The 15,124-nt window shown below is 46.7% G+C and overlaps 1 protein-coding gene across 5 annotated transcripts in view; it reads left to right on the top strand.

Annotated features, from left to right (window-relative positions):
- Positions 1–11,694, top strand: part of LOC119285891 (1-phosphatidylinositol-3-phosphate 5-kinase FAB1B-like) — a 41,408-nt gene extending 29,714 nt beyond the window's left edge. For 4 of the 5 annotated variants that reach the window (XM_037565219.1, XM_037565221.1, XM_037565218.1 and 1 more), the window contains 3 exons: positions 2,813–4,297; positions 4,925–5,185; positions 10,997–11,694. In XM_037565219.1, coding sequence (XP_037421116.1) covers positions 2,813–4,297; positions 4,925–5,185; positions 10,997–11,341 — 2,091 coding nt within the window. In that variant the 3' untranslated portion in view covers positions 11,342–11,694. Of the gene's footprint in view, positions 1–2,812; positions 4,298–4,504; positions 4,634–4,924; positions 5,186–10,996 lie in introns of those variants that run through there. The other variant, XM_037565222.1, reaches the window with a different exon arrangement.
- Positions 11,695–15,124: the final 3,430 nt, after the last annotated feature.

Raw genomic sequence — 15,124 nt, 5'->3', positions numbered from 1 at the left:
GGCTCAAGCCTACTAGCGACGGGCCTCGCTCCGCTCGCTCGTTATAAGTTAGCCTTTCTCTTTATACTTGAATTTGGATCACAACATAACACCTCTGGTGGCAGCTTCCTCCTCAGATCTGCAGCAACTTCCTCCTCTTCGGCAATAGCTCCTCCCCCTCCTCTCTAGCTCCAACTCCTCCCCCCTCCTCTGGTGCAACCCTCTTCCACCAGACCAGCAGCATAAGGTATGGCTCCTGCCCTCTGCATTCTCTTTGGGGAGAAGAGCAAGTGCAAAGAGGGTGGAATGGATGGATGTTATGTGGGCTTTACAACCAGCAACATACGGTATATATGTCTCACTAAATGGTTCTCTAATCTACCGCCCATTAGGTTTAGATCAGTCTAAACCGCCGCCTCGCTTTACGCTTAAGCGGTGAGCCCCGCCCCCAACCAGCGCCTCGCTTCGCTTTACTGCTTTAAAAACATTGGCGGGCCCAACTTCTGAGGGACAGACTAAAGCGTGCTTCACCTCCGCCCACACGTGGTGCAGGCCAACCTACACCTCTGAAATTGTTAACAGTAGCTTAATTTGTGCAGCGTTCGTCAAACACCCAAGAAACAAAACACCAAGGCCCAAGAAAACAACATGAAAATAGATTGAAGCACACGTACAATTGAGGCTGCAGCGGAATTTGCCACAGATGAACGGGACCTTTGACGCAGAATAGATCGATCAAAGGACCTGAAAATTACAAAATACACAAGACCTTATTATTGATAATTGTTGCAATTACACATCATGCCTCTAAAGTATTTGCAATTATGGCATTCTCAGTAATCTGAATGTGTAGGAAAACTCTGAATTTTGTACCGTAGGAAGTTGTGCTGACTCAGACCAGCAGCATGTATTTGTACAAATTTCAAGAAAAATGACACTTCTCAAGTACTAAAAAGTGAAACTCTGAATTACATGCCATAGGATAATTGTGCTCACTCAGGGTTGCGGCTTTTGTATGCGTACAACTTTTAAGAAAGGTAGCGCTTCAGCAAGTATGAAAAGATGATGTGCAAATGCCAACTGGAAGCATCAGAACCAAACAAGTTCTGACAATTAATTTCTCTGGTTTCCTAGGGCGGGCACTTGTCCTCCACGGTTTATCAGGTAACCACAGTCGAAACTAAATGGAGGTGGAACAGAAAACAAAATCTGCTGGAACATTCACTCGTCTCTTGCAGAACGACAAGGCCGGAGAAGAATACCTTCAGATGACTTGTGCGGATCTTGAACCTTCAGATGAGGCCGACGACGGAAGGGAGGAGACCTTTTCCCATTTGTGATAAATACCGGAACATGATTTACTGGAAAGGATATGCGTGTTGTCGGCGCACCAGTTGGTGAGGGATTTATCGTAGAAAGAGCTCCCCGGGCGTCTCGTGGGAGGTGAGGGCCGTCGGCGGCGTGAGTGGGTAGGTGTGGAGCGGACGTGCACTTGCGGCGGCCGGGCGTGGAGGCGCACGAGGCGGCGGCCGAGCGCGGCATGGCTCTGGCAGAGGAGCAGCGGCGGCCCAGCGTGGAGGTGCGCTGGCGAAGGAGCAAGGGCTGTTGGGTGCGGAGGCGCACTGCTGAGGAGAGGGTGCGGACGGGCGCCGCGCTGGATGAGGAGCAGGGGCGCCCGGGCGCGTGGGAGATCTAGCGGGCAGAGGAGGGATTGAGTGGTTGGCGTGGGATCCAGCATTTAGAAAATTTTAGTGGGATAACCGTACGCTAACCACGCGTGGTTGATGCTAAACATCAGGACGAGTTTGATTGTTAGATCCGTTGATTACAAGGACGAGGTTAGAACTGAGAAAATCTAGCATCTGTCGATGCACAACTCATCAAAATATAACTGTGACCATTAAAGCCCCAACTCATTTTGCCTTGTAGAGAATAAGACCCAACTCATTTGTTTTCAACTTTCATGTGCATAGATGCAAATATGAATCTTTTGGCTAATGGTATATTTATGACTAGTAAGTTTGTGCATATTGTTGAAGTATGTTTGGATTGCACAACCATCTCCATCAGTTTGGACTTTTGCTTCTACTGGTTGGTGCAAGGAACTTAATATGGTATCAGAGCCAAGAAATCTTGGGTCTACAAATATGAATCAGATGCAAATATGAATCTTTTTGTAATTTGAATATTAAGGTGCCCAGATATTAATATGAATCTTTCAGAGCCAAGTATATGAAACTTTCAATGTGGATTTACTCACGTGAGTGTGAGTGCTTCTGTAATTTGATTTAAAAACATTACTCACCCTCTTTCTGTCCATGTTTAAGTCTTATCCATATTAAGTTTCATATACCAAAAGTAAGAACTGACGGAGAAGCTTAGGTAAATCCACATATACTTAAAACACTCATACTCACGTGTGTCTCGATAAGGCCTGCATGTGAACAGAAAGAGAGCAAACGATTTTTATTTGAATTGTGAAAGCCGAGACTTGAACCCAAGACCTCTTGGCTTTGATATCATATTAATAACTTTTGTGCACCAACCAGTTGAACCAAAGGACCGAACTGATGGAGAAGGTTGGGCAATCCTCATATACTTCAACACATATTAAGTAGGGGACAGATCTAGTGTTAACAAACACAAAGACAAAGGTGTTACCATGTCAGCCTTCTTTGTTTGAACATGAAATCAACTAGAAATTTCCAGAACATTTGTGTAAGTGGTCATTGAAATGATTTGAGCACCATAAAAGATTCCATTCCTTTCCTCTAGTCCTGGATGTATGTACTTTTAAGAGGTCAGTTGATTGATTTCTAATTCTACTAATTAGGGATGTCTGAATAAAGTTTTGAAAAAGGAAGTGCTGAAATGTCAACCAGACATTCTCGAGATTAATAGGCTGAGGAGACAGTTACTTTTCCATTCATACTTGTGGGATCAAAGGCTGTTATTTGCTGCAAGATCAGATAGGAATCGCCATGAACTATCTAACACCAGGCAAGGCGATAAGGAGACAATCCATTCCGTGGATGGTGCTGCTGATCCAAATGTCACAGAACAGCCTCAAAGAGAAAATAGTGGCAGTGTGGCTGCTAATAAAGATGTTAAATATGCTGAAAACCTCCAGGTAAGCATTTGTGGACAGAGTTGCAGCGGAGTTGATCCAAGTAATAGTTATTGTAATCTTGACCAGCGGATACCGACAAGTGAGTCGGATTTCCTCCAAAGAAATATCCAAACACCTTTGTACAGCAGTGTCAGTGTGAATGGGGATTCAGTTCCTTTTGAGCCTGATCTTGTTGCTCGACGAACCCTTTCAGAAGGGCAGTTTCCCAGTTTATTGGATGTGTCAAATGCACTGGACGCAAAATGGACTGGTGAGAATGATCCTGTCACTAGCAAGGTAACATTGCCAGATTCTACGGCATTGTCAGAGGACTCAGAAGAACATATCAGCGATACTACACCTTCGTATGCCTCTGTATTGCTGAATAAGCTAGGGGATAGTGCAGAGGACCATTCCAATTGGATAGGAATGCCTTTTCTACAATTGTACCGTTCTCTTAACAAGAAGTGGAGTCGTTCAAAAAGGTTTGATGCGCTAATTGAATACACACCTGTTTATATTTCTTTCTTAAGGGCAGTGGAGCGACAGATTGGGCCCAAATTTCTCTTTCCTATAGGGATCAATGACACTGTTATTGGAGTATACGATGATGAACCTACTAGCATCATCTCGTATGCACTTGCCTCTCATGAATACCATCTTCAGCTGTCAGATGAGCTGGAAAGAGAGGCACCAGATACTTCACCCCCACTTTGCGATTCAAGAAGTGTATCCTTAACTGAATCAGTGGATGATACTACTTCTGAACTTCTAAGAACTGTTGTGTCAACAGACGACAATATTGTCTCCATTCCAGGAAGCAAGAACCCATCCACTTCGGATCCACTTGTATATGGTAAAGTAACTCACATAAAGGTTAATTTTGGGGATGAAGGTCCTCTAGAACAAGTGAAGTACACAGTAATTTGTTACTATGCGAAACAATTCGATGCATTGAGGAGAATATGCTGTCCATCGGAGCGTGACTTTGTCAGGTCACTAAGTCGTTGCAAGAAATGGGGTGCTCAAGGAGGCAAGAGTAATGTTTTCTTTGCAAAATCACTGGATGACAGGTTCATAATTAAACAGGTTACCAAAACGGAATTGGAGTCTTTCATGAAATTTGCTCCAGATTATTTTAAATATCTGTCCGAGTCAATTTGCACTGGCAGTCCTACTTGCATTGCAAAAATTCTTGGTATTTATCAGGTAGTTTCCATTACTGTTTTCTGCATGAATTCCTTTGTGCCTTTTCCACTGACTGAACAATAAAATTTATTTGCTCTGCCTTTCGGATATAATTTTCTGATGGTCATATTACTGTTTAGGTGACTTCATTTTGTATTTATCAGGTAGTTTCCATTACTGTTTAGGTGTATTCTTGGTATTTATCAGGTAGTTTCCATTACTGTTTAGGTGACTTCATTTTGTTGAGGATCGCTTATATTGGAAAAGCCTATATCTGATTGTTATTTTTCCGGATGGAACTGAATATTCTATTGTTATTAGTAGTCTTTTCCGGAGAACTATTAGTGAGTGAATGTATTGGAAGGTACTAGCCCTCTTTCTATACTGATGTTATTTACGTAGTCACCTGAATTCGGATGGTTAGCCATGTAGAAAATGAACCTCTACATTTTGCATTACATGTAATTTCAGATATAATGCTTTACTAACATTCTGTTCAGAAAGTAGCGGCCAAAGCTATATTTCTCTTTGCAAAGTCACAACCTCATTTTGGGTTTTTGGAGTGGGAAATTTTGATTTGTATGTGTAATCTTCAGAAGTGTTTATTTTTAGATCTCTTACTCAATATTATCCTTTGGGAATGAATAGGTTAAGAGCCTGAAAGGTGGAAAGGAGGTGAGGATGGATGTTCTGGCCATGGAAAATCTTTTATTTGAACGTCGTGTGACAAGATTATATGATTTGAAGGGCTCAACAAGATCAAGATATAACCCTGATTCAAATGGTAGTGATAAAGTACTTCTTGATGAGAACTTGCTTGAAGCGATGCCTACTTCCCCTATTTTTGTCGGGAATAAGGCAAAGCGGCTTCTGGAGAGAGCTGTTTGGAATGATACTGCATTCCTTGCTGTAAGTACAACTTATTTGCATACTTGATTGCCATATATTGTGTTCCTCTGTATAATATAGTATATAATCCGGAGAGCGGCGTTGCAAAGACCGAGCTCCATGGAACTCGTTTCAAAAAAATAAAAATCAAAATATATTTAGAAGTTTCAAAAAATGTCAAAATTTCTATAGATAAATATGTATATTCTTCAAGTATGTATAAAATTTCATCAACTAATTTGATTATTTGCATGCTACACAAAAAAGGCAAATACAACAACAACAACAACAAAGCCTTAGTCCCAAACAAGTTGGGGTAGGCTAGAGGTGAAACCCATAAGTTCTTGCGACCAACTCATGGCTCTGGCACATGGATAGCAAGCTTCCACGCACCTCTGTCCATAGCTAGTTCTTTGGTGATACTCTAATCCTTGAGGTCTCTCTTAACAGACTCCTCCCATGTCAAATTCAGTCTATGTCGGTGGGAAACGACACCTATGGGATCACAAGAATCCCTACTACGGTTGCCGGGGCGCGGGTCGTCAGAAGAGCAGGATTAGCAGTCAGCACGAGGATCGTTTACCCAGGTTCGGGCCGCGAGGATGCGTAAAACCCTAGTCCTGCTTTGGTGGATGTATTTAGTGTTCTTGGGCTTTCGAACTAGCTACGGTGGCTAGTTCAAAAGAGCTGAATCCCCCTCCAATACACCATAGGCCTTCTTTTATAGTCGAAAGAGGCTGCCACAGTGGCACACAGGAGATGGAAAGGCCTACAGTACTGCGAGCTTATCGCCGGTATTACAGGACAAGACACATTTAATGCATCGCTTAGGTGTCCCTTAGCTTTATCGGGGACGGGAACGAGGCCTGTCTTGTCCGTTGCCGCTCCTCCTCGCTTCGACACGCGCCCAGGCTAGCGATGCATGCAGTGCCATGTAGACAGGCTGGCAGCTGAGGTGGCACGGTGGTAGGGCCTTCATTAAGGTCCGCACGCCGCCACGCGGGTGCCTGCTGATTTGGCCTGGAAGCTGCATGTTGCCACGCAGGTGCCTGCCCAGCTGGTTGGGCTGGCAGCTGCATGCGAACGGCGGTGGTAGTCTTGGCTGGTACGGGTCTGGCAGTGGCCCTGCTGATGCCCTCGGCAAAGGCCTTGCCGGGGGCCCGGCAAGGGTCTTGCCGGCGTCGCCGTCATCTCCGGCAAGGGTCTTGCTGGGGGCCTTGCTGTCATCCCCGGCAAGGGTCTTGCCGGGGGCCTTGTGGACTTCCTCGGCTGGGATCCCGCCGAGGGTCGTCGTCTTCTGGTCCTCATCTAATCCTGAGTGTTTCTCTGTCTTCACAAAGATCTGCATGCCACCCTGGAGGTGTCTCCCGAGCCCTGGCCCAATGTGGTTGATGGTGTTGGAAACCGTGGGCTCAAGGGTGGTGCGCTCCGCTGGCGTTGGGCGAGCTGCCCCGGCAAGGATCTTGTCAGGGTCGATGAGGCTGCCCCGGCAAGAGTCTTGCCGGGGGAACCTGTTTCGTCCCTCTGCTCTTTGTGCTCTCGGCCTTGGCGTTGTCTTGTTTGCCTTGGTGCTTCGGCCTCTCTCCAGCTTCCCTCCTCTGCCCTGCTAAGTGTGGCCGCGGCGCGTGGCTCTGATCGCCTGCGCACAAGTAAAGGGGTCAAAAGGAGAGCCCCTACTTTTGTACACCGACAGGAGCCCCGGGCCTGGGCCATATATAAGCGTGACGCGTTGTTGGGCTAGGCCCAGAACGATGTGCGGGCAGGTGGGGCGGATTCTACCGTAGTAGCTTCTCATCCGCTGCGCTACCCTGCCACTCTCGGCCGCTTGAGCTGTTGAGCGGACTCGAAACAGAATAAGAGCGTTGCCAATTGCGGAAGGGCCCCTTTGCGTGCAGGCTTTCATACATAGGGCAGGACCTCCGAGGACAATAACCTCGTATATAAAAAGGAAATTGCTTAAGGTTTCGTATGACTAAGCTTTCCTGTCGCCGCACCGGCGTCCTTCGCGCTTGCAGGCGGCGTCGTTCCTTTGGCTGTCTTCTTCTCCAGAAGCCATGGCCATGAGGAACTGTTAAGCCGGCTGCTAGACCAGGTTCTCACACCTGTGCCCCCTACCTAGCGCGCCAAAGATGTTGGTGAAAAACGACACCTATGGGATCACAAGAATCCCTACTACGGTTGCCGGGACGCGGGTCGTGAGAAGAGCGGGATTAGCAGTCAGCACGAGGATCGTTTACGCAGGTTCGGGCCGCGAGGATGCGTAAAACCCTAGTCCTGCTTTGGTGGATGTATTCAGTGTTCTTGGGCTTTCGAACTAGCTACGGTGGATGTGTAGTTCAAAAGAGCCGAATCCCCCTCCAGTACGCCATAGGCCTCCTTTTATAGTCGAAAGGGGCTGCCACAGTGGCACACAGGAGGTGGAAAGGCCTACAGTACTGCGAGCCTATCGCGCGGCTTTCGAACTAGCTACGGTGGCTGTGTAGTTCAAAAGAGCCGAATCCCCCTCCAGTACGCCATAGGCCTCCTTTTATAGTCAAAAGGGGTTGCCACAGTGGCACACAGGAGGTGGAAAGGCCTACAGTACTGCGAGCCTATCGCCCGTATTACAGGACAAGACGCATTTAATGCATTGCTTAGGTGTCCCTTAGCTTTATCGGGGACGGGAACGAGGCTCGTCCCGTCCATCGCCGCTCCTCGCTTCAACACGCGCCCAGCTAGCGATGCATGCAGTGCCATGTAGACAGGCAGGCAGCTGAGGTGGCGCGGTGGTAGGGCCTTCATGAAGGTCCGCACGCCGCCACGCAGGTGCCTGCTGATTTGGCCTGGAAGCTGCATGTTGTCACGCAGGTGTCTGCCCAGCTGGTTGGGCCGGCAGCTGCATACGAACGACGGTGGTAGTCTTGGCTGGTACGGGTCTGGCAATGGCCTTGCTGATGCCCTCGGCAAATGCCTTGCCGGGGGCCCGACAAGGGTCTTGCCGTGGCGTCGCCGTCATCCCCGGCAAGGGTCTTGCCGGGGGCCTTGCTGTCATCCCCGGCAAGGGTCTTGCCGGGGGCCTTGTGAACTTCCTCGGCTGGGATCCCGCCGAGGGTCGCCGTCTTCTGGTCCTCATCTGATCCTGAGTGTTTCTCTGTCTTCACAAAGATCTGCATGCCACCCTGGAGGTGCCTCCCGAGCCCTGGCCCAACGGTGGGCTCAAAAGTGGTGCGCTCCGCTGGCGTTGGGCGAGCTGCCCCGGCAAGGGTCTTGTCGGGGCCGCTGAGGCTGCCCCGGCAAGAGTCTTGCCGGGGGAACCTGTTTCGTCCCTCTGCTCTTTGTGCTCTCGGCCTTGGCGTTGTCTTGTTTGCCTTGGTGCTTCGGCTTCTCTCCGGCTTCCCTCCTCTGCCCTGCTAAGTGTGGCCGCGACGCGTGGCTCTGACCGCCCGTGCACAAGTAAAGGGGTCAAAAGGAGAGCCCCTACTTTTGTACACTGACAGTCTACCCCGACCTCTCTTGACATCTCCGAATGCTTTAGCCATCCGCTATGCATTGGAGCTTCTGGAGGCCTGCGCTGCATATGCCCAAACCATCTCAGACGATGTTGGACAAGCTTCTCTTCAATTGGTGCTGCCCCAACTCTATCTCGTATATCATCATTCTAGACTCGACCCTTCCTCGTGTGGCCACACATCCATCTCAACATACACATCTCCGCCACACCTAACTGTTGAACATGTCGCCTTTTAGCTGGCCAACTTTCGGCGCCATACAACATTGCAGGTCGAACCGCCATCCTGTAGAACTTGCCTTTTAGCTTTTGTGGCACTCTCGTCATAGAGAATGCCAGAAGCTTGGCGCCACTTCATCCATCCGGCTTTGATTTGATGGTTCACATCTTCATCAATACCCCCACCCTCCTGCAGCATTGACCCCAAATATCGAAAGGTGTTCTTCTGAGGCACCACCTGCCCATCAAGGCGAACCTCCTCCTCACACTTAGTAGTACTGAAACAGCACATCATGTACTCGTTTTTTTACACAAAAAAGACAAATATTTGACCCAAATACAACAAAGAAAAAACCTATTTTGACCTGTTCAACAGTTAGGTGTGGCGGAGATGCGTATGTTGAGATGGATGTGTGGCCACACGAGGAAGGATCGAGTCCGGAATGATGATATACGAGATAGAGTTGGGGTAGCACCAATTGAGGAGAAGCTTGTCCAACATCGTTTGAGATGGTTTGGGCATATTCAGCGCAGGCCTCCAGAAGCTCCAGTGCATAGCGGACGGCTAAAGCGTGCGGAGAATGTCAAGAGAGGGCGGGGTCGACCGATTTTGACATGGGAGGAGTCCGTTAAGAGAGACCTGAAGGATTGGAGTATCGACAAAGAGCTAGCTATGGACAGGGGGTGCGTGGAAGCTTGCTATCCATGTGCCAGAGCCATGAGTTGGTTGCGAGATCTTATGGGTTTCACCTCTAGCCTACCCCAACTTGCTTGGGACTAAAGGCTTTGTTGTTGTTGTTGTTGTATTTGTCTTTTTTGTGTAGATCACATATGACTGTGTATGTTTATGAAATTTTATACGTGTATACTACAACTATATGTGTACATGTATACTTTTTTTCAGAATTTATTAGGGAATATAGAAAAAGTATTTTCTCTGAAAGAAAATAAAGGGCTCTATGGAACCCGGCCTTTGCTTGCACTTTTTGACATAGTCCATCCTTATTTGTTATATCAGCAGTTAGCTACGATCACTTTTCTACCACCGTGGGAAATCACACACAATAAAAGTGTGCCTCTTTATCATTCTCAATATACATTGAATTATTCCAAGATACCACAATATAAGGTTTATGAAAAAAATTCATCGGAAGCCTTAGATTATGCAAGATACCATTTTTACATACAAAAACAGTATATGTGCAAATAAAATGAAACATATTGACTTAAATGAATTTTTTCATAAAATCCATTTTGGGGTTTCTAGCAATTATCTATACCAATATAAAAAGACCCAAAGAGGCAGATCCGATTAATCTCGGCCATCAAATCATGTCAATCCAACGACCTAGACTGCCTCAATGTCGAGCGCTCAACACGTTTAGCATGCAGTTAATTTCATGCCAAATATAATGCTAATCATATAATAACACGCAAATAATATCCTACCTAATATCCGCATGCACTTAATATATTTCCAAATTAACGTGCATTGCACGTGCACATTGACTAGTTAGATAAGTATATGAAAAATAATAAAGAGTTATATAATCAGTTCATCTCTGTGGTATATGAGGAGCAGGTGTACATCATCATTTTCCTATTGCATCTGATGGTTTGCATGGTCAGACTTTGATCATCAATCTGAATGAAAATATGTTTCTTCAAATGAAACTGAGTATAAATTACTCCCTCCGTTCCACAATGTAAGACGTTTTTGCAAGCTAGTCAGCGTCTTATATTATGGGACCGACGGAGTATGAAACCACATTTCATGAAAGATCCAGTAATAGAAATGCGTGTTGTAGATATTGGTACGTTTAAGACGACAAATGTATTATTACTCATTTAGTCATTCTCAATATTGGTAACTCAATCCCGCTAGAAATATTTGTTTTTCAACAAGTAATGCCTTTTGAAATGCGGAAAAGTTATTAACATATAGTCAAAAGATGAATATTATAACAAATAAAAAAGTTGATCTGATATAATGTTTGCTTACAGGTAGTGCCTTGTCTAGGAAGTATCTAGTCTGGTAGAATTCTGAATGAGTTAATATGTCATGCTTTTAGTTGCACAATAAGCAAGTGCAATTTCTGACACAAACATTGGTAACTTTGTTGCAGTCTATTGACGTAATGGATTACTCTTTACTTGTCGGTGTTGATGAGAAGAAGCACGAGCTTGTTATGGGAATCATTGATTTTATGAGGCAATATACGTGGGACAAACATCTAGAGACATGGGTGAAAGCTTCAGGAATATTAGGTGGACCAAAGAATGTATCACCAACTGTAATTTCACCAAAGCAGTACAAAAAGCGTTTCAGGAAAGCTATGTCAGCCTACTTTCTTGTTGTCCCAGATCAATGGTCGCCTGCAGCAATTATCCCTAGCAAGCAAGTGTCTGACAGCGCCCAGGATAGCGATCAGTTCGTCTCCACGGGATCATCATCCATGCTGGACTGTTGAGATGCAGGGAACTGTCGTGGAATAACTACTACTTTTCTTTTGATGACGTATATATATATATATTTTGATTCGTTGCAATTTTGCTCATCCTTTTTTACTGGCCGTATTTTTCCGGTGCCTTCATTCTTTTCTTCTTTGGAAGATCAAGATGTACAAAATCAAGCTGAAGTTATAGATAGAAACTTAACAAGTTTATAGTGTGTATAAACATTAGTTTAGTGCCTTGAGGTATCATGCCCTGTAGAAAGAATCGAATAATTTTTGTTACCATTGTAGACAATATTTTACTTGTTATTTTCTATCCTCTCTGCCCGAATTACTTGGATGTATCTAGACAAATCCAAGACAAGTAATTTAGGATGGAGGTAATACCCCCCTGTAAAGAAATATAAGAGCATTTAGGTCATTACTTTAGGATCTAAACACCCTTATATTTCTTTAGAGGGAGTGCATTTAAAAACATGTTATTGTACCCCTTTCTTGTCTAGGTAGTAATTTACACAAAACAGAAGTGGCCCCGTCGTCCGTGCCGATTCGTGCCGGTCCTGGCAACTTCTGCAGTGACTAGCGCTCTCTGTCGGCGACTCTTGCTGTTCAACCTCGTCTCAGATCCACCAATCTTATCTTAAATCTTGCTTTTTTCCCTTCGATTCATCCAGCCTGCTCTCAGATCCAGCTCTCTTGCAACATCTCGTGAGCCAAAAGCCTTGGGGGAGACAATCATCTTAGCTGCGGGAGGTTTCAAGCCTGAGAGAGGAACCAATCTTTGAGGTACCGGCGGCAACTGGGGTTGTGTAGCTGTAACACCCCAAGAGTGATGGGTCCCATTTTGTAATATATCCAATCTTGGTCATGATCTAGTTCCATGTGGGTTCTATCATTTATGGCTTCATCATCTTTGGCTACATTCTTTTTAAATAATACACTATTTTTTAGTAAATTTGAGAAATATTACGCTGCCGGTAAGCCAAGTAGGACTCAGTCGGCCACCGGTAAGCTGATTAGTGGCTGCTCGGCCAGGTGCGCATGCAGTCGGCCAGCGGTAAGCCGATTAGTGGCAGGTGCGCATACAGTCGGCTGATAAGTGGCTATATGCCTCGATGGATGGACGGATGGGTGCAAGTGGTATTTTAATCGCTTCTTCTTCCTTGTACCAGGATGGGTGGCGAGCTCTGCAGTGTAAGACAATAAGTTTTGGGGAACCAGCACAACCCTCTAGGGGTGGCTTATCTCATTATATATAATGGTTGTGTTACAATATGTACCATATACGTACATAGGTACAGAAGCTATACATAGTCTAACACCCTCCCTCAATCTTAGCCACTTTCTAAAGAACTGAGAAGGGTAAGATTGCGCCTACAAGCCTCAAACTGTGGCAGCGGTAAAGGCTTAGTGAAGATGTCTGCAAGTTGATCCTTAGATGAGATAAACTTGATCTGGAGTTGCTTCTGTGATACACCCCGTACAAAGTGATAGTCAACTTCAATGTGTTTCATTCAGGCATGAAATACTGGATTTGCAGAAAGGTATGTAGCACCGATGTTATCACACCAAAGAATAGGAGGCTGTGGTTGAGACAAACCCAACTCCTGAAGCAAAGACTGCACCCAAATAATCTCTGCAGTAGCATTAGCCACAACCTTGTACTCAGCTTCAGTACTGCTACGTGACACAGTAGCCTGTTTCCGAGCACTCCAGGCGATCAAATTAGAGCCAAAGAATACTGCATAACCCCCCGTGGATCGCCTGTCATCTGGGCTAACAGCCCAATCTGCATCAGAGAAGGCCGAAAGGACCCGAGAGGAAGTCGGCCGAATATGCATACCAAATGTCAGGGTGAACTGAACATAACGAAGAATGCGTTTAACAGCAGCCCAATGAGTATCTCTGGGAGCCTGAAGATACTGACAAACCCTGTTAACAGCATAAGAGATATCTGGTCTCGTGATCGTCAAGTACTGAAGTCCACCAACAATGCTCCTGTACTCTGTGGCATCCGCAGGAGACAAAAGCTCACCATCAACAGCTGTTATCTTGTCGGTAGACGACATGGGTGTGGTGGTCGGTTTGCACTTCAGCATGCCAGCTCTCTGTAACAACTCCAAGGAGTACTTCTTCTGCGTAAGGACAAGACCAATAGCACGAGAAGTGACCTCAACTCCAAGAAAGTAGTGAAGCTTCCCAAGATCTTTGACCGCAAAATCAGCACCAAGAGAGCAGACAAGAGCATCAGCAGCGTACTGAGAAGAGCTGACAAGAATAATATCATCGACATATACCAAAAGATACATAGTGACTTCTGGCTTCTGTAGAAGAAATAACGAAGTGTCAGCAGTAGACGGCACAAACCCATGAGCACGAAGGGCAGAGGCAAGGCGGGCATGCCAGGCACGAGGAGCTTGCTTCAAACCATATAGTGCTTTGGAAAGACGACAGATATAGTCAGGACGATCAGGATCAGAGAAACCAGGCGGCTGTTTCATATAAACCTCTTCCTCCAAAAATCCATGTAGAAAAGCATTCTGCACATCAAGTTGACGAAGTGACCAACCACGAGAAACAGCAATGGAGAGAAGAAGCCGAATAGTGGTAGGCTTGACGACAGGACTGAAGGTGTCCTCATAGTCAAGACCATGACGCTGCCGAAAACCGCGAGCAACAAGTCGCGCTTTGTAACGCTCAATAGATCCATCCGAATGCTTCTTCACTTTGAATACCCATTTTGAGTCAATAACATTTACCCGTGGTGGTGGATGAACGAGAGTCCATGTCTTGTTACGAAGAAGAGCATGAAACTCCTGCTCCATAGCCTCTCGCCAATGTGGAATGCACAGGGCAGCCTGATATGAGCGAGGCTCAGAAGATGGATCCGCAACAGCAGCAGCCAAACAAGCAGCCAACCAAGCAACCGTACCATCCTTACGTTCCTTAGGTTTGAAAATGCCACTGCGACTGCGTGTATGTGGTCGGGACACAGGAACCACCGAGGTCGACGGAGCAGCCTGCAACGGGCTGGAGGACGGCGACGTTGACGAGTCAGCCGGTGACGAGGAGCCAGTCACGGTAGCCTCGGACTCGGTTGGCGAAGAAGGCCGACCCACCGGCGAAACCGGCAGAGCAGACGAAGCAGCTGGCGACTCCGGCATCACAGACCGGGCCGATGGCGAGCTCGGCATAGTGGGCCGTGGCGCGGCCGGTGTCGCGGGCCGATCCGCTGATGAAGGCGACGTGAGGACCTGAGCCGCGGGCGAGGACGGCGTGATGGGCCGAGCCGCAGGCGAAGACGGCGTGACGGGCCGAGCCGCGGGCGACTCGGCGGCCGCTGGCGAAACGGACCGAGCAGTGGAGATGCTCGGCACGACGGGCTCGTCGGGTGACCATGCATGGGCACGCGAATCGATGCCATGCAACATAGGGCGATTGACGTGCCCACCAGAAGACGACGATGATGATGGTGAATCCTCCAACAGCTCCAAACGAGCTCCACGTCCGGTTCCTGCACCATGGTTAGGTAACAGCAAAGGAGAGTATGCAACATCATCAAATTGGTCAGAAGCAACAGAGGATGAATGCAGGGATGGTGGTTCGACAGTGGACACAGGAAGGTTGGCAAAGGGAAAAACATGCTCATCAAACACGACGTCCCGAGATATATAGACACGATTAGTGGGAACATGAAGACATTTGTAACCTTTATGAAGAGAGCTATAGCCAAGAAAAACACACTTCTTAGAACGAAACTCAAGCTTGCGCTTGTTATATGGACGAAGATGCGGCCAG

The sequence above is a fragment of the Triticum dicoccoides genome, chromosome 4A (assembly GCF_002162155.2).
Source record: "Triticum dicoccoides isolate Atlit2015 ecotype Zavitan chromosome 4A, WEW_v2.0, whole genome shotgun sequence".
Taxonomy (NCBI): Eukaryota; Viridiplantae; Streptophyta; class Magnoliopsida; order Poales; family Poaceae; genus Triticum; species Triticum dicoccoides.
Note: the sequence above shows the minus strand (reverse complement) of the source record. Positions and strands in the feature narration are given on the sequence as shown.